The following is an 18,981-nucleotide window of genomic DNA, read 5'->3' as shown; positions in this document are numbered from 1 at the left end:
TCCATTGGACATTTGAAAGCATTTCATTTCTGATCCGATAATTTCTAGTTGGAATAATTTACCTTAATTGGTAGTCTCGGCATCATCCATACACTCTCTCAAATTGCGTCCCATAACATGAATTGGAGGGAACATCCTAGTAAGTTTAGACCTTATTTGTACGACGTAGCTGTATCGTCCACTCCCACTGTGCACACCAGTTATTTCCACACTTGAAGAAAGGTCTAACCCTAATCCTAACACCAAACATGTAATGCTTTCAAAAATAAGCTATGATCCAAATTGAATAAAATTACAAACGACTCGTAACGAGAAGCAGAACTGAATTAAAGTGACCTTCTGTCAAAATTGATGACAAAATAATGATTGTTTGTAAGAAGAGGTTTTGGGCTGACATTGCAAGTATAAATACCTCCTTTTCAACACCAGGTCAAACTTTGTAGTTGGGCCAATATCAACCATGACGTCTTTGTTAGTCCATTACGAAGTGGCAAAACATTTATGAAGTTTTGTTTTTAATTTACTTTCTATGACCATACAAGTTATTTCCTTCTCCGCGTCATTTGTGAAGAAATAACTTTAGCTTTCGCAAACGCGACATTTAAAGAGAATCTGGCTATCGACCCGATCTTTGAAGTACCCACGTTTTAACATCAAATCAATATATTTTACACAATATACAATTATATTCAAGGAAGGAAAGTGAAAACATTGACATCGGTATTTGCAAATTATGTGGAGTTATAAAACCAGGTGATTGAAACAGGGGGAAAAGTCGGTTTAATACAACAACACAACAACATGCATTTTAAAGGCCATTTTCCCTGCTAGAGCGGGGGTTAGCCTTGCGGTCCCCATGACAATCTTCTCCATTTTGCCCTATTTTCTGCATTACTCCTTGTTAACCCCCTTGCCCGCATTTCTTCTTCCACCATCTTTAGCCAAGTCTTTCTCGGTCTTCCCCGTCCTCTGCTTCCTTCTACATTCATTTCCACCACTCTTCTCAACCAGTCACTTTCATCCTTCCTCAACACATGACCAAACCATCTCAACCTGTTCCTCTTCACAGCATCAATCACAGGCTCTATTCCCATCATCTTTCGCAATTCATCATTTGTCTTCCTCTCTCTCAACGATACTCCGCACATCCGTCGAACCATTCGCATTTCCACCCTTTCCAACCTTTGTTGCTGCTCTACGTTCATTACCCATGTCTCGCTCCCATAAATCATAACACTTCTCACACATGCAGCATACACCTTTCCCTTCAGCTTCAACGACACTCCCCTCATCATCAGCATGCCACTCAATTCCCGAAACTTCTTCCATGCACATCTCACTCGAGCAACCGTTGCCGAGTCTGATCCACCTTCTCCATTCAGCATGTCTCCGAGGTAGCAAAATGTTTTCACACCTTCCAGCTTCACGCCGTCTCCAAGATCCAACCCAACATTTCCTCCATCTGCAGCTCCCTCTGTGCACACCTTACATTTGAATGTAGCTGCCACACTGGTTAATGACCCTCTCACACCACGACATTTTTGATGAACCCACTCAGCGTACATTGTACACTGAATGGAGTTCACTCCGACACCCTTCCTACACACAGCACAGGGCCACTTCCCAGTTCTTTCCACCTGACCACATGCTTTACCACTTGCCATCACCTTCGTCTTTCCGATATTCACCTTCAGACCTTTTGTCTCCATACATTCCTTCCACGTGTTCATCTTTTCCTTCAGTCCATCCATACTTTCCGCAATCAACACCAGATCATCTGCATACAACAACTCCCACGGTAAACCCTCCTTTACATTCTGAGCCAGCACCTCCATCACAGCTACAAATAGTAGTGGACTTAGTACCGACCCCTGATGCACTCCCACCTTCACCTCAAACTCACCACTGTTCCCGTCCTTCGTCCTTACAGCTGTGCGCGCTCTTTTGTACATTGCCAGGTTTAATGATGGATGGAAATCTAAAACTCAATTAAAATCATACCTATTGTCAGTGATTTGGACTTTAAATATTGTACACGTAAAAATCTCAATTTGGGGAAATAGTGTGAATCATAAAAGCACAACAACGTACAATATGGTTACAAAAACAGGCTTTTGCATGAAAATGTCACAACAGTAAAAGCGCAAAAGTATGAACATCTTTTGTGCAAAAAACTCCATAAATCCCTTAAATTAAAAGGACATCTGTGTATTTTATAAGGAAACAAAACACGTTTGCCATACACCAAGCCTCGTATTCACAAAACTGAGCGTGAGTGAGGAACTGAGCTAGGCCAGAGATAACGGATTCCACCCTCTGCCAAGTTCGTCGCGAGTAATGGAAAATGGTACAAGCTACCTTTGACTCTACCACTCGGCATCTCCAACAGACTTGGAAAAAACGTAATCCTTGCCATTGAGGTTCATTATGCCATCCTTTAAATGGAATTTCCAGCGGTTCTTACTTCTGTGAATCTGCAGGGTTTAAACATAAAATGTCAGCCATGAACACCTATCATCAATTCACTATTGTTCATTGAAATAAATAGAAGTTTTGAAAGGCACATGTGGTCAATGGGGTAACGTTGGAGTAGTTAAGTAAGCACTATTCCCTGACGCCCAAATAATAATAAGCACTATGTGCACATTATTGTTAGGTAGAGTTCACATGACATTTGGCAAAAAAGAAATAATCATGGCAGACAGGATGCAATCATCTTTGAGAAACATCATTATTGAGCAGCGTGAATGTTATGCAGCATCAGATTTCATTTAAAGAGCAAGTTCATTCATAAAATAGACCAGCACTCAGAAGAGAGCATTCCTCTGCCAGGCTGAACCGTTTACATTTTGTATCCCACTGATAGGCCAGATCTGGATCCGGACCTGAACCAAAATGTAATCGGCTTGCTCTTGTCACTTACCCAACTCATCCACCAAGTTTTGTCATATTATCCTTGCGCAACCTTTTTTGAAATATATATCGTTTTTGGTCCTATCACTCAGAATCACCAAGTAATTAAAAAATTATCATATCCGGATCCATATTTGGATTTTCACCAAAACCAAATTGATTCGTCCTCATCACACACAACCTCCCCACCAAATTTCATCCGAGTCCGTCCATAACTTTTTGAGATACCATGCTATATATTGGTTTAGCCCTATCACTCAATGGTGAAGAGTCACCGAAATTTTTTTTTGTATCTGATCCATTCCACAAAAAACCCTCCCTTTGTTTGGGCAGTGTATAGGTAATTAGAATAGTATTAATACGTCATTGCGGTACGATTTATTATCTTCAACGATAAAATTCCTTCTTGGCCATGGGAGACAACATCCTGGGTTCTGAAATAATACACCGCTTTAATAATGACCGTTAGTTAGTACAGTATTATTGGCCTATATGTGCTGTGTCATTGGAAAACCCATGACACATATGTTTTCGATATGATTTTAACAATCGCTTTGTTTGTGTTTCACACTGAATGAAAAACATAAAGGTAGAGCATGCAGATTGTGATATATGCCAGGTTCAACCGCTTCGACGATGTGTTCGACCTGTACAGCATATAAATTTAAATGGCGGCCGGTAAAGTCAGCCGTCATACGCCGTAATGACATCATAGACGGAATGACGTAGCGCTTTGGATGGACAGAAAACTGCCGCTAGTTTAATATGTAGATAATGTCAAAAAAACAGCAAATTTCCCATTTGGAATGATTTTCAATTTTGCTTGACTGCCAGGCAGGCGGAGCATAAAAAAACGTAAAAATAAAAATAAAAAAAATAAAAAATATATATATAAAATATTGCACCATATCCAAAGGAAGTGGTTCAGTTTGGCATTTTTAATACGAAATAGACAAAGCCTAGAAATTACCCTTTAGATCCCATGACAATAACCCTTCAGAACCCATTACAATTACCCTTTAGAACTCATAATAATTATCCTTTAGAATCCTCTAGAATTGCACTTTAGAACCATTTATAATTAATCACGGTGGGTTAGAAAGTTTATTCTTCATTTTTGACAAATGGATAGAAATAAGGACATAGCCAAATATTAAAGCGGCTTCCTCACTTAAAAATTATCTCACTCCTCTTTGCGCCTGTGTGAGATCGGGATGAATCCAGAAGCGAAGAATGTTAAACGGTAGGTTTGCTTTCTGATTCTTGTTCAAAATATAACATGCCATTTAAATCTAGTTCTTCCTCGTTCATAAACTGACGTTTGCAGACAGATAGACGGTCCCTCGAGACGGAGACTTCCGGTCCCTCGAGCGACGAGGCTTGCTTCGATCTCTCCACGGCATCAAAGTTAGAGTGCTTTCCCGTTCGTGTCTTTGTCAAATTTCCGCTGGGTATTTTGTTGTGTATGTGTTATTGTGTGTTTCTATTTGGTTTTGGTTTTGTAGTTGTTGCAAATTTGTGTGTAATTAGCAGTTTTTTTGTTCGCGCCTCGTGCGCGGCCTGGTCTCTCCGGGCTCCCCCCCCCCCCCCCCCATCAGTGTTTTGTGAATATGGGTTCTTTCCTTCATAGTATTTGCTTGTTTCTTTGATTTTCTTTTCTCCCCCCTACCTCTCACGAACATCTTACCCTTTGTCCAGCATTTTGAAAACAGAACAAACAAATAAACAACAAAAAAATTCGATATTAATTCTTTCTCTCCTCCCGGACACGTGCTTGTTCGCTCTCCTCCTCGTCTCGACTTGTGCCCCGCCCCCTATATCTCGTTTTTCTTCCACCTCTGCTCCTGCTTTCTCAAATCCACGTTCTCACTTAGAGACTTTTCCCAGATTGTTTTTCATGGTTTTGTTTAAATATTATTTAAATATGTTTAAACCGCAGCCGGGATGCTGACGCCACCCCCCCCCCCCCAGAATTTCCATGTTTTAAACGTTTCCCAGTGTATACCCTGGATTAGAATAGGTACACCACACCGTATCCCTGCGTGTCGTAAGAGACGACTAAGAGAGTTGGCGTCAGAAAGGGCATCCGGCCATAAAAACATTGCCTCAAAAAGAGAACCATGACAATTACAACTACATATGGGCAGGGTACAGCCCGAAGTGGAGATCGGTTTCTGAGGTTTGGGACATGGAATGCAGGGACAATGACAGGGAGATCAGGAGAAGTGGTGGAAGTATTGGTCAGAAGAAGAGTGGACATATGTTATGTGCAAGAGACAAGAATGAAGGGAAGTGGTGTGAGAATGGTGAAGGGTAGGCAGGGACAGAAATACAAGTTTATGTGGCAAGGGCGCCTGGAAGGCGTGAATGGTGTTGGTGTCCTGTTTTCTGAGGAGTTTGTAGACAGTGTCGTGAGTGTGACTAGAGTGAGTGATAGGTTTATGATGGTGAAAATGATGATTGGAAAGCTCTTGGTGAACGTCATCTCGGGATATGCTCCGCAGGTTGGTCGAAGCGATGAAGAGAAGGACAAGTTCTGGTGTGCGATAGAGAAGCTGATGGAAAACGTGAAAGATGAGGAAGTTGTTGTGGTAGGAGGAGACCTAAATGGACATGTGGGAAGGAGTATGGATGGTTTTGACGGAGTTCATGGGGGTTACGGATATGGTGTGAGAAATGGAGAAGGTGAAAGGATTTTGGAGTTTGCTGATGGAGGTGATTTGTTGATTTGTAATACTCAGTTCCAGAAAGAGGATAATAAGCTTGTTACATACACGTCAGGTGGGTCGACGACAACCGTTGACTACCTGATGGTGCGTAGGTGAGATAGGGGGCACCTCCGGGACACAAAGGTGATCCCGGGGGAGGAGGCTGTTTCACAGCACCACTTGGTTGTCTGCGACATAAGGGTGAAAGGTGCGAGGAGAGCTCGGATGGTGAAGTACCAACCGAGAATGAAGGTGTGGAGGTTGAAAGAGGTGACAGTAAGGGAGGCATTAAAAGAGAGGCTGAGTAGGGTCGAGGATGATGTGGTTGAGCTTGAAAGTGGTTGGATGTCAATGAAAGCTAGTCTGTTGGGAGCCGTTGGTGAGGTATGTGGATGGACAAAAGGACCACCGAGGCACTTGGAAACATGGTGGTGGGATGATGAAGTTGGAAAGAGGATTGACGAGAAGAGGAAGAAGTTCAAGGAGTGGCAGAAGGTGAATGGTACGGGAGCAGAAACAGCAGAGCATGAAAGTTATAAGGCAGCCTGGAAGGCTGCAAAGAAAGAGGTAGCAAAGGCGCAGGAGGCATGTAGGAAAATGTTCGGAGAACGCTTGGATTCGGAAGAGGGTCAGAAAGCAGTATTCAGGATTGCAAAGCAGATAGCGAAAGAGAAGTGTGATGTGATGGGGGTGAGTGGCTTGAAGGATGAAGTGGGACAAATCGTTGTCGACCCAGATGGAATTAAAGGAAGATGGAAAAGATATATGGAAATGCTGTTGAGTACAGAGAATGAATGGGATGGCAACATAGAGAGTAACCCAGTTTTAGGACCGGCAGAGAAGATAACTGAGAAGGAAGTTGAGGAAGCGATATAAGCAATGAAGGGTAGAAAAGCGGGAGGGCCGACGGGAGTTGTGGGAGATATGTTGAAGGCAGCAGGAAGTTGGGGTGTGAAGAGAATGACAGAGATCTGTAATCTGGTGGTGAAAGAAGGCCGCATTCCAGTGGATTGGGAACTGAGTACCCTTGTCCCTCTATACAAGGGGAAAGGTGACCCTCTGGAGTGTGGCTCGTACCGAGCGATAAAGTTAATGGAGCATGGAATGAAGGTATTGGAAAGGGTGTTGGAGAGGAGGATAAGGAAGAAAGTGAAGATCGACGAAATGCAGTTTGGATTTATGCCAGGAAGAGGAACGACAGACGCGCTTTTCATTGTGAGGCAGTTGCAGGAGAAGTACATGGAGAAGAGGAAGAAGTTGTTTCTTGGGTTTGTTGATCTGGAGAAAGCATTCGATAGGGTTCCACGCAAATTATTGACATGGGCATTGAGGAAGTTAGGAGTGGAGGAATGGTTGATCAGATTAGTGATGGCAAAGTACAAAAGAGCACGCACAGCTGTAAGGACGAAGGACGGGAACAGTGGTGAGTTTGAGGTGAAGGTGGGAGTGCATCAGGGGTCGGTACGAAGTCCACTACTATTTGTAGCTGTGATGGAGGTGCTGGCTCGGAACGTAAAGGAGGGTTTACCGTGGGAGTTGTTGTATGCAGATGATCTGGTGTTGATTGCGGAAAGTATGGATGGACTGAAGGAAAAGATGAACAAGAGGAAGGAATGTATGGAGACAAAAGGTCTGAAGGTGAATATCGGAAAGACGAAGGTGATGGCAAGTGGTAAAGCATGTGGTGAGGTGGAAAGAACTGGGAAGTGGCCCTGTGCTGTATGTAGGAAGGGTGTCGGAGTGAACTCCATTCAATGTGCAATGTGCGCTGAGTGTGTTCATCAAAAATGTAGTGGTCTGAGAGGGTCATTAACCAGTGTGGCAGCTACATTCAAATGTAGTGGACAGTGTGCACAGAGGGAGCTGCCGATGGAGGAAATGTTGGGTTGGATCTTGGAGACGGCGTGAAGCTGGAAGGTGTGAAAACATTTTGCTACCTCGAAGACATGCTGAATGGAGAAGGTGGATCAGACTCAGCAACGGTTGCTAGAGTGAGATGTGCATGGAAGAAGTTTCGGGAACTGAGTGGCGTGTTGACGAGGAGGGGAGTGTCGTTCAAGCTGAAGGGAAAGGTGTATGCTGCATGTGTGAGAAGTGTTATGATTTATGGGAGCGAGACATGGGTAATGAACGTAGAGCAGCAACAAAGGTTGGAAAGGGTGGAAATGCGAATGGTTCGACGGATGTGCGGAGTATCGTTGAGAGAGAGGAAGACAAATAATGAATTGCGAAAGATGATGGGAATAGAGCCTGTGATTGATGCTGTGAAGAGGAACAGGTTGAGATGGTTTGGTCATGTGTTGAGGAAGGATGAAAGTGACTGGTTGAGAAGAGTGACGGAAATGAATGTAGAAGGAAGTAGAGGACGGGGAAGACCGAGAAAGACTTGGCTAAAGATGGTGGAAGAAGAAATGCGGGCAAGGGGGTTAACAAGGAGAGATGCAGAAAATAGGGCAAAATGGAGAAGATCGTCATGGGGACCGCAAGGCTAACCCCCGCTCTAGTAGGGAAAATGGCCTTTAAAATGCATGATGTTGTTGTTGTTGTTGTTGTTGTAGACAGATAGACGGACGGCCAAGAACTAATTGCTTAATGTCACTTTTCACTTCACGTGCGTGGGGTAAAACATCTTTATACCCACCCGTTATCCCTGATCTGCCTCACCTCCCTCAAGAAAGCAGAAAACCTATTTTAGTGTGTGCCTTACCCATAAAAGCCTTACTTGTTTTCCTCTCTTTTCTCTGACCTCCATTAAATTACATAAAATGTGCTCGTGCCTTGTTTTATTAATTGCCCACTTTATCTCTCGCGACACCGAATTTTTCAGAGTGGTTGCCAAATTCCAGGCCATATAAATCAACACAATGATATACAACCTACTACTCCTGCTCTGATTCCATCATCGTCTCCAGTAGTAAGGTCGATATATGGAAAATACCCCCTCAACCCCCAAAAAATTGCTACAAAAGGTTTCTCAACTGATTCTGGTAGGGTTTAGTGTACTTTATAACATACTAAAAGTTTACCAAAGGAGGACCCCCGGAAAAGTGTTTTTTTCAAGATGGCGTCCAAGATGGCCGCCGAAACCTCTTAATGATCATAACTATGTAACTATCAACTCAAATTTGATGATCTTGGTGTCTATCCCTAGGTTTTTGGGGGCAAGGAACACATTAAGACCATTAAAAATGAAAGTGGGCCATTATCTAACAGGTTGAGGGGGCATTTTCCATATATTGACCTGAAGAATGTGTCGAATTGGATCTAACTGAATAACTAATTCTCATCTTTCTCTTTTTCAGACATGATTCAACAATGAGTGCAAGCACAGCCAGTCAAGCTTTTTGTCCAATCTGCAAGGAGGAGATCGAGGATTCCAGTGATAACTGGGTTGCAATTCAGTGGAAGTGGGCGAAGGGAATAAATGAAGCCAGTGTAAAGCGGCAGGACGATCTTGTAGTTGAAGCCAGTACTAAAGTGCATAAAAGCTGTCGTCAACAGTACATAAATGATAAAAACATTAAAAGCCATGTTGCAAAGAAAAGTAGTGGTTCTGTGCCACCAAAGAGAACCACAAGACAATCAAGTGGAGGTTTTGACAGTGAAAAGGATTGCGTATTCTGTGGATGTACAATTGATTTGGACAAGGGACACTTTAGCTGGGTACGGACTGACAAATTTGTGGAGACAATTGTGGAGGTCTGTGAATCCCGTTCAGATGATTGGGGACATACTGTAAAGGGTCGGATTGAATACTATTTACGAGATTTACATGCAGCAGACGGACTTTATCATCATTCGTGTAGTGGAAATTTCCGGTCCTTCAAGTCTGTGCCTTTAGAGTTCCAGAAAGCCCCCGAAGCCAAGCGCAGAAAGTGTGGTCGTCCTAAAGATGAAGATAAGTATGAAGCATTTCAGAAAATGTGTGCTTACCTAGAACTGAACAGTGAGGAACAACTAACTGTTACATCTTTGAGCCTCATAATGAAAGGGTATCTTTGTAATCCTGATTCGGAACCGTATGACAATTACAGTTTGAAAAAGCGTCTTAAAGAACGCTTTAAGGAGTCAATTTTTTTTGGTGAAAGAGAAGGCTTGGACGATATTGTTACGATGAGAGAACAAACGTCACAGATTCTGAGATCATACTACAAGCAAACGTGTCAGGAAGGCGATGAAGAGTCCCAAAAACGCGCTATTATTGAAACTGCTGCTAGGTTAATCAGAAGTGATATAAAATCTCAGGTTTCTACCGTGACGAATCAGTATCCAAGTAGTGATGATTTAAAACTTGATTCAGCCCTATCGTTCATTCCGACTAGTCTGCGGACAGCACTGGAAACATTGTTCGTTGGGAAAGACACAAGACGCAAGGTTGCGGCAGTTGGTCATGCCATAATTCAGGCAGTTCGCCCACGAGCTGTCATTGCCCACGAGCTGTCATAGTAGTGATCTTGTCATCGAACAAACGTTGATGAGGTCTCTGAAGAGCACTGGTGGTCTAACTCGCGGCAGTGGGATGACCGAGGACATGCGAAACCTTTGGACCTTATCTGCACCTGTAACATCCGAGTACAACATTGCGATGCAGGATTTCACAAACCTAACCTATACTACAAGTCCGCAACACAAAGACTCAACTGAGGCGCGCATCAAAAGAGATGCATCTGATCTCGAGAAAATTCGGATAAAGCTTGCAGCCTGCTCACCCTTCACATCTGATCCTACTCTGAGAAACATTGTCAACGGGATAGTGGCTGGGCCAGATGTGAATGTACATGACTTTGAATCGGTTGGAAACAAGATCATTGAAGATATAATCGGAAAGTCGGCATTTACTTACAAATTCAAGCGGAAAGACAGAGCCAAAACCCTTGGGAATATCTCTGCTGTGAAGATTGCTCCTGATCGTACCATTGATCCTGCCCTTCTGTTCCAGCGTTTCCTTCTGGTGTCAAGGTCAGGAGATCTTTCCCTTGAAGAGGTTTTGACGTATGAACTAAGCCCCTACCCTCCAGCCCTCTTTGAGACCAGGAACATTCTTCGAAAAGCAGACAAACCTCAGCTTGCTCAGGCAATTCGAGACCATGCTGCGGACTTATCAAGTGAGGCTGTGATGAACTCTATTCCCAAAACAGATTGTTACGTGCTTGATGGTGGCTCTTTGCTCCATCGTTTACCGTGGAACAAAGGCGACTCATATAATGCAATAGCTGAGTCTTATGCAGACTTCACTGTGAGACATTACGGACAAGCGACAGTGGTGTTCGATGGCTATGGTGAAGGTCCCTCCATAAAAGACAACACACCAAAGACGAGGAAAAAACCTGCACCCTATTGTTAGTTTCACTGCAGAAACAGAGTTTGCAGGCAAAAAGGACGACTTTTTGTCTCGTGACAAAAACAAGGCAGACATGATTGCTCTCATCAGCACAGCACTAACTAAAAGGGGATGCCATGTCATTCAGTCACCAGAGCATGCAGACGTTGATATCGTTAAGGCAACTGTTGAACGATCCCGTCATTGCACCACAACGTTGGTCGGTGAGGATACAGATTTGCTGATCTTGCTCCTTCATTACTCCAGAACAGACAATGAGATCATCTACTTCCGTTCTGATGCAAACAAGCAGTCAAAAGAACACAGAGTGTATAACATTAACCTGTTGAAAGAAACTTTAGGAGACGATGTGTGCAATGAGTTGCTCTTTGTACATGCCTACTCAGGATGTGATTCTACTTCAAGGATTTTCGGCATCGGAAAAAAGTCAGCCTTCTGGAAATTAGTGAAATCTGATCCTGTCATGAAGTCCTGTGCTAGTGCATTCATCCTTCAAAACAAATCTCAAGAGGACATATCAGATCTTGGCAAAGACCTGATGGTTGATCTCTTTGGTGGCAAGTCTAATGATACGCTATCATCACTGCGCCATATCATTTTCACCAAAAAAGTGGCAACTGCTCAAGCATTTGTCACTTCTGAACGGCTCCCCCCAACATCACCTGCAACAATATTCCATAGCCAACGTGTGTACTTTCAAATTATGGTATGGATGGGGATGGCAAATGAAATGAACCCAACTGAATGGGGATGGAAACAGGAAAATGATCAGTTAATTCCAATTATGACCCAAAACAATGCTGCGCCTGACGAACTCTTGAAAATTATCCATTGCAACTGTTTGGGGGGATGCAAATCCTCTCGATGCAGCTGCAGACGCTATGGACTCCGCTGCACTGCTGCATGTGGCCCTTGCCAAACTGAAAACTGTGACAATCCAAACAACACTCAAGAGGTCGATACTGAGGAGGAGGATGACACTCAAAACTGAACGCTCTGAAACTTATTCTATGGACAAAGGTGTTTGTGCATTAGGTGACAGCTGAAGGTCATGAGTTCAATTTCATAATGATTCAACAGCTCAGTAATATCCAAAGTTGTCTTAATGTGTTCCTTGCCCCCAAAAACCTGGGGATAGACATCAAGATCATTAAATTTGAGTCAATAGTTATGGACTTGCGGTCATTTGGAGGTGTTGGCGGCCATTATTGACGCCATATTGGATTTTTGTGTTACATATAATGGCCCACTTTCATTTTTAATGGTCTTAATGTGTTCCTTGCCCCCAAAAACCTAGGGATAGACACCAAGATCATCAAATTTGAGTTGATAGTTACATAGTTATGATCATTAAGAGGTTTCGGCGGCCATCTTGGACGCCATCTTGAAAAAAACACTTTTCCGGGGGTCCTACTTTGGTAAACTTTTAGTATGTTATAACGTACGCTAAACCCTACCAGAATCAGTTGAGAAACCTTTTGTAGCAATTTTTTGGGGGTTAAACTGTATTTTGACCTGACTACAGCACCATCCAAAACGTCTGGCTATTCTCTCCCTCTTCATTTGATACCACAGTTTGGTTAACATTTGGACACACAATGCTGCTTATTCTGGAGAATTGCCCAGTGAAGTCTTTAGCCGCTTCTATCTCACATTCCTTGGAAGATCTTACCCCAACCCCCACACCCCTCATCGCAAGTGAATGAGGCAGTGTGCTCGTGGCCCCCAAATTTTATATTCCTGTATTGAGTGTATTTATGTATCTCTATTCATTCGTGTCCATCTACCCGTTGTCTCAGGATTCTCCATACATGTCGTCATCTGTCCTTCCAATAAAACTGTTATTTATTAAGATTGTGTGCCCCCCTGGTTAGTTCCTTTTCACGTGTGCAAACCATTTCAGTGTTTAGGGAATTCCAGAGGGAGATATAGATTGGTAAAACAAGTTTTATTGTAAGAGCGGCAGGATTTAGTTCTCGACTGGGGGAAGCTGCATTGTCCGCTCTGATGCCGTTTCCTTTGAATCAACCATTCGCAAAACACATTGCTTCGGTGTGGTGGGAAAGCATTAGCAGACCCCGTCGATGCGACAATATTGTTACTGTGTTTTTTACATGCGAGTCGTACTGATAACTCCAGTGCAAGCGAGTTATAAAGGTGTCACATCTCCGAGAGAACTATCGACAGATAGACACACCTTTGAAAAAGATGTAGAGCAAATGTACAATGTGTAATGATGCCAGGCCTCAAGCATTCCCATTGCAAATGGATATCCAAAATTTGCTTCTGCCTGCACAATTCTAGAGTAGATTGCAGTCAACATTCCAGGCCCTGGAACTTGGGAAATGTTTTAGAATTTGATAACTTCAACACCTCATAACTCTCCAATATGTTCACGTACAGCATTCACATGTATAAATGTTTTAGCCAAAATTTCAGTGATTTTCCCCTAATCTCGCTCTTCATTTCCTGTCTGTTTATTCCCTTGCTGGTTGCACCCAATTCTTGCCCCGGAACTCCACGGTCAATTTAACTTTGCTCTTCTATGTAAAGAGATAGGGAGACAGAGAGAGATATATATAGAGACAGAGACAGAGAGATAGAGATATATATATATATAGATATATTGTTGCGGTTTTAGAACCCTCACTTGTAAATAATACTTGTAAATATTCCATTATTAAAAGGTTAAAGGTCGCACCCTTAATTAGTCCATATGCAACATGTAGGCCACCATAGGAACTTTAGATATTTCCTTATTATGTGTCAGATAAGGCCGTGTTCCCAATAGTTGAATCGACGTTGCATCAATTAAATAAGAATAGGCCCTTCCGTTCATTTTGCAGCCACTCTCTCCAAGCTACGCCATAATGCGCCCCTACAGTCGGGGCTTGTCTCTCCCCAAATTGTCACGTGGTTTGGTTAGCAGCGTTCGCTGCATTGAGCCTTCGTCAATGCCTTAGCGCTCGCTCCAAACGCCATTGAACATGCGGTCTCAGGCCGAGGAAAAAGGGGGCGGGACACAAGAACGAGGTGTGGCCACGTCAACTCACCATCAAGGGCGGAGCCGGTGAGCCCTCGCCAACCACCCAGGGCTGAGGTGAGCTCACTGGCGGGCGTGGTTTGATGAAGCGTGCATTGATCTGTGAGCGCATTATATAAGCGCACGCGCCAAGCCCTTTGAAGGACTGCGCCACGGACTGCTTATTGTAGAGGACTGCGCGGAGAGAGCTCGATTACCACGGACTTGGGGACTGCGCGGAGAGAGAGAGCTCGATTACCACGGACTTGGGGACTTGAGGAACTGCGTGAGGGAGCTCGTTTGATACGAACTGCCTTTGATACGAACTGCCCTTTGATACGAACTGCCTTTGATATGAACTGCGCTTTGATACGAACTGCCTTTCATAACAACATTGATCGGGAGAGAGAGAGAGAGAGCGTTGGCACAAAATACGTATTACGTACGCCGCATCCCAGTTCCCCCGATATCTGTAAGGTCCGCGCGCGGTCAACGACAACGACGCGCTGCCGGCCCACTTCCATCACCACCACGGCACGAGTCGGGACCGGACGAGGAGCCTGGACATCTGCTTGGACCTTCCTCCCCTACCAGCTACCATCCCGTGTGAGTGTGTCTGTTTGTCCTGGGGTCGTTAAGTTCAGACTGTATCGGTAAGCCTGCCCTGTTTCCTGCTTCTTCGTCTTCCTCCTGTATATTACTTTCGTTTCCTCTTCTTTTGCTTGTAAATAATTAATAAACCCACTCTTTGTTCTTCCTATTTTCTGGGTTTCCTCTTATTCGATCGCTTTCGTCTTTTCTCAATTGAGTACCTGTGGCACGATTTGGAAACCGCTCAGAATCGGGTTTAGTCATTTGTTAACGGCTCGGACCGCGGATTGCTAACCGCTCGGCATTTACCATCACGTCCGTGGTTCGAGCAGGAGTTATTTCCCTGCTTTACGGTCGGGTTAGTAAGTAGGTATTTGGGACTTCATTGACCAATGACCCTAGCTAATACCGACCGGAAGGAGTGTTATAACTTCTAAGGAATCAGGTCGGTCAGTCACGGACAAGGGGATTAACCCCCCCCCCCTTGATAAGGGGAGCGCCGACCCCCGAATCCGTAACAATTGGTGTCTGGGAGTGGGATTTGAAGCCCGAACCAAATTTTTATATTATCTGAAAAATTTGGTCAAAATTTCGAGCGGCCAAAATTTAGTATTAAAAACCAAATTAAAATCGAGCCATGGATAGTCAAGGCGATCGGATGCCGGTGGGGGTAGAAGAGGAGATAGAGGCAACCCAGGACCCCAGGGAAGAGGTGGGAGGGATGGAGGAGGAAGATAATGAAGGTGCGGTAGAGGGGGTTGTAGGCGCACAAAATGGCAGCACCTCGCACATGGTGGCGAGGGCCGCGCCCGCTGCGCAAATCCGGGGGATGAATGTGCAGGACCTCATGGCGCAGATTCATGCAGCCATACAAATGGGGAATGCGGGATTGAGAAATGAATTGAGAAATGATATGGGAAATCAAATTGGGGGATTAGAAAGCAAATTTGGGGGATTAGAGAACAAAATTGGGGGGTTGAGAAACGAGATGGGAAGTCAAATTGGGGGGTTAGAAAGTAAGTTGGGGGGATTAGAGCACAAATTAGGGGCCCAATTGGAGGACGTGAGTAGCGAAATGAACGAGGGGTTAACGAGGGTGAAAAGCAAGATGGACACCCGGGAAAATCAAATGAAAAGAATGAAGGACGGGTTAACGGGGTTTGAAAACAGAATGGGTGGCCACATAGAAAAATATGGGAGAGACATTGACCGCAGATCGGGCGGAAAGGTTGCGGGGGTACGCGACGAGGTAGCGCGGCTAGAGGAGCACGGGTTGAGCGAAGTTGAGAAAAGCGAAGTCACGTGGACGGGTATAGAAATCGCGACCCGGGGTATGGGGAAGTCGGCGACCGCCGAAGTAGAAAATTTGATTTTATTCGCGCCAGCGGTCGTCGAGGGAAAAGACATTGAAATTAAAGAAAAAGAAATAACCGAAGCAATAGCGGAAATTGGAGAGACGGCAGAGGTAGAGCATGAATTGGAGGGAGAAATGGAATGCACTCAAAGTCCGTGTTCACATCGTGATGTCGTGCTGCATAACCAGATGGAAAGTTTGCAGGTGGTGGAGCGAAGAAGAGGAAGCGCCAAGGTGAGTCGGGCTGTATATGGTGCTAAATGATTTTGCGGAAAAGTGTTTGGCGCGAAAGGATTTTTCACGCGCTTGGGATCCAGACGGCACCCGGGCGTTCGTGGAAGGTCCTTTGTGCGCTGTGTAAAAGTGAGATGTACGAGGGAAAATGGCGCGCGTGTGAGAGAAAAGTGTGCGTCGAAGAGTGATTGTGTTACAGAGCGTGAAAGTGGGTTGGAAGAGTGTGACACAGAGAGTGAGAATGAATGCACGACAGAGTCTGAAAGTGAGGGCGAATGCACAGAGGAGTGTATGTGTGAGGGTGAGAGTGATACAGGGTGTGAGTTGGTTGTGGGGTGTGTGCGGAAGAGCACACCAGAGCGCGTGGTTGGGTGTGCGATAGGGGATTGCACATCTGTGGGTAGGTGTGCGCTGAGTGGGTGGATGCAGAAGTGCACACCCGGGAGCGTTACGGAGTACATAACGGAGGAGAGGTGTGTAACAGAGGAGTGTGCGAGCAGCGAGTGGTCTGCACCTGAGTGTGGAGCGGAAGAGTGTGCACGAGAGAGTGCAGTAGTAGAATGCATGGGATGTATGAGAGGCGTTGGAGCGCCGCGTTTGGTGAGTGAGAAGAGGAATGAGTGGTGTGAGCATGCGAGTCGGGCATCGACGTTGTTGTCGGGCATTGATGCATCGACGTTGCAGCGGTTAGGCTGACGGATAGCCGACGCGAGCTCTCGGGGTGTGGTGCGCTTTGTGTGCTGCGGAGGCCGGCCGGAATCGGTGCCGCATTGCTCCTGCACAGAGCGCCGTGCACGATTCGGGCCGGGCCCCACCCTGTACGGTTGGTGCCGCGTTTTGCCAGGCAAGGCGACCGGCCCGGTTCGAGGGGAGGTTGGAGGGTTCGGAGCGGCGCTCCGGCCGGGCAAGGCTGGGCAAACGCGCTTGGGAGCGCAAAGCCCTGCGTAGGGATGGTGCCTGGAAGTCTTGGCCCGACAAAACCTCCTCCCCTGAATCCGAATGCCGGACGGACCCAACCTGCAGGAGACAGACCACCCGCACGCATAGCTGGCTTTTCGAAGCCGAGCTGTGTGAAAATGCATTGACGCACCGAGGCTCGAGAGTAGTGGACGATCAGTAATAGTGGTAGCAGTGATGATAGCGAATGGTAGTTGTACCATTCACTTTTTTGGGCAGAGGAGCTATAGTTTTATGGGGGTTGGCAGTACAAACTAGCCCGGGAGGGTTAGGATAATGTATAGGGAACTAGAGATGACAATAGGTGACTTGAGATTTAAGTAGCGACAATTGTACCTGTAGTGGGGACGTAGCCAGATTAGATGGATTATAACGACGTGGGATGTGCATAGTATAAAGGGATGACGGGGAGCACGAGTTTTAGAGGGGAAATAGATAGCCAGATGATGCAGTGTGTTTGTGGTATAGTTTAAATGAAAAGATGAATGAGATTCCTGGTAGTGCTGGTGAGGAAATGAGGAATTGGAATGAGATTCCCGGTGAGCTTATTGAAATGAGGCAATGGTCGAGAAAGATGTGTGTGTGTGTTGAGTGATTGATGTGCAAGTGAAGTACAGGTGTGTGGAATGAATGGTGTGGAGTGAGTAGTGTGGAATACGTGGAGTGGAGTGTATGGTGCGAAGGAGTGGATGGGGGAAGGATGGACCCCTTCACGAGTACCCGGGGAAGGCAGTTTAAAAGTAGGTAGAGGGAGTAGGTAAATTGTGGTTGGATATTGACATCTGTGGTGCGGGTAGTTGCACAGAAGTGTTTTCTTGGGTGCATGAGTGTATGGAATGGCTGGGCGTGTGGCTTGTTGGTGAGTATGGTTAGTTGAGCACTCCACCACTGGTAGTCTGTCGGCCAGGTGAGGCCGCAGGTAGGCTCTGGGAGCCAGGTAGAGTTCAATGGGGCCCGAGGATCTGGAGAAGGACCCGGGTAGCCCGATGCCATGGAGGGCAGTAGTGGGGGTAAGCGCCAGGGAGGGCCTTCCCCAGGTAGGTTAGGGTGAAGGAGCTAGGCAAGCTCGGGTGGCGACATACAGTGGCGGAGGTGTGCAGGTGAGCGGACCTGCTGGTGAGCCACACGACCCAGCCCTGAAATTGGGCGAGGGCACAGAATTGAAAACTCGGGGGAGTGAGACCCCAAATTGGTGAGCACCACAGTATGTTCAATGGGAATTGGTTTTTAGAACCGCATAGTTTAATGATGGCCAATGGATTGGCAGGGGAAGACCCCGGGTAGTGTAAAGTGTAATGTCAATTAGAAGTATAGCTAGGATGAAAGTCTCTTCGCACCATCCGCATCCACTCACCTAGGTGATAAGACTCCACACCATATTTTTGCAGACATTTGGAATGTAAGACGCATCTCGACGTGGGTGAGACATTGTTTGATATTCCATCTCTTCCTCCTTAGGAGGGATTGATGATGAATTTGGTTTAGAGGGAACGGGAAAGACAAGACGTAGAGACGGATTTGTAAAGTGTGTAAATACGGGTAAGGGCAAGGGTAGCGTAGGTGACATGGGGGGTGACGAACGGATAGGGACGAGCTTTCTTAGCTCGCTCTCGCGCGCCCTTAATGTCTGCATTACTTTGTTTTGATGTGTACCCTTGCGCCCCTACCCACTGATCTGCTTGTCCTTCCTTCCCCACTCACGGACCCTTGTTCTTTTGTGTGCCCGAGGGAAAGTGTGCAGGTGCTGCAGTTGTGCGCCCGCACCCTTGCTGCCTGCCTGCCTGCACTGGTACACCCCTTATGGACCACACGTTCTGTGGCCTGGCACCACCATATGGACCACATGTTCTGTGGCCTGGCA

The 18,981-nt window shown here is 45.6% G+C and overlaps 1 protein-coding gene across 3 annotated transcripts in view; it reads right to left on the bottom strand.

Annotated features, from left to right (window-relative positions):
- Positions 1–838: 838 nt before the first annotated feature.
- The window catches only part of GTF2A1L (general transcription factor IIA subunit 1 like), a 79,089-nt gene continuing 60,946 nt past the window's right edge, over positions 839–18,981 (bottom strand). For 2 of the 3 annotated variants that reach the window (XR_010986429.2, XM_068131447.2), the window contains one exon: positions 839–2,474. Coding sequence is in view for 2 of the 3 variants with exons in the window: in XM_068131447.2 (XP_067987548.2) it covers positions 2,367–2,474 (108 nt within the window). In the remaining variant the exon portion in view is untranslated. The remainder of the gene's footprint in view (positions 2,475–18,981) is intronic. The other variant, XM_068131448.2, reaches the window with a different exon arrangement.

The sequence above is a fragment of the Myxine glutinosa genome, chromosome 11 (genome assembly GCF_964187855.1).
Source record: "Myxine glutinosa chromosome 11, kmMyxGlut1.1, whole genome shotgun sequence".
Classification (NCBI taxonomy): domain Eukaryota; kingdom Metazoa; phylum Chordata; class Myxini; order Myxiniformes; family Myxinidae; genus Myxine; species Myxine glutinosa.
Note: the sequence above shows the minus strand (reverse complement) of the source record. Positions and strands in the feature narration are given on the sequence as shown.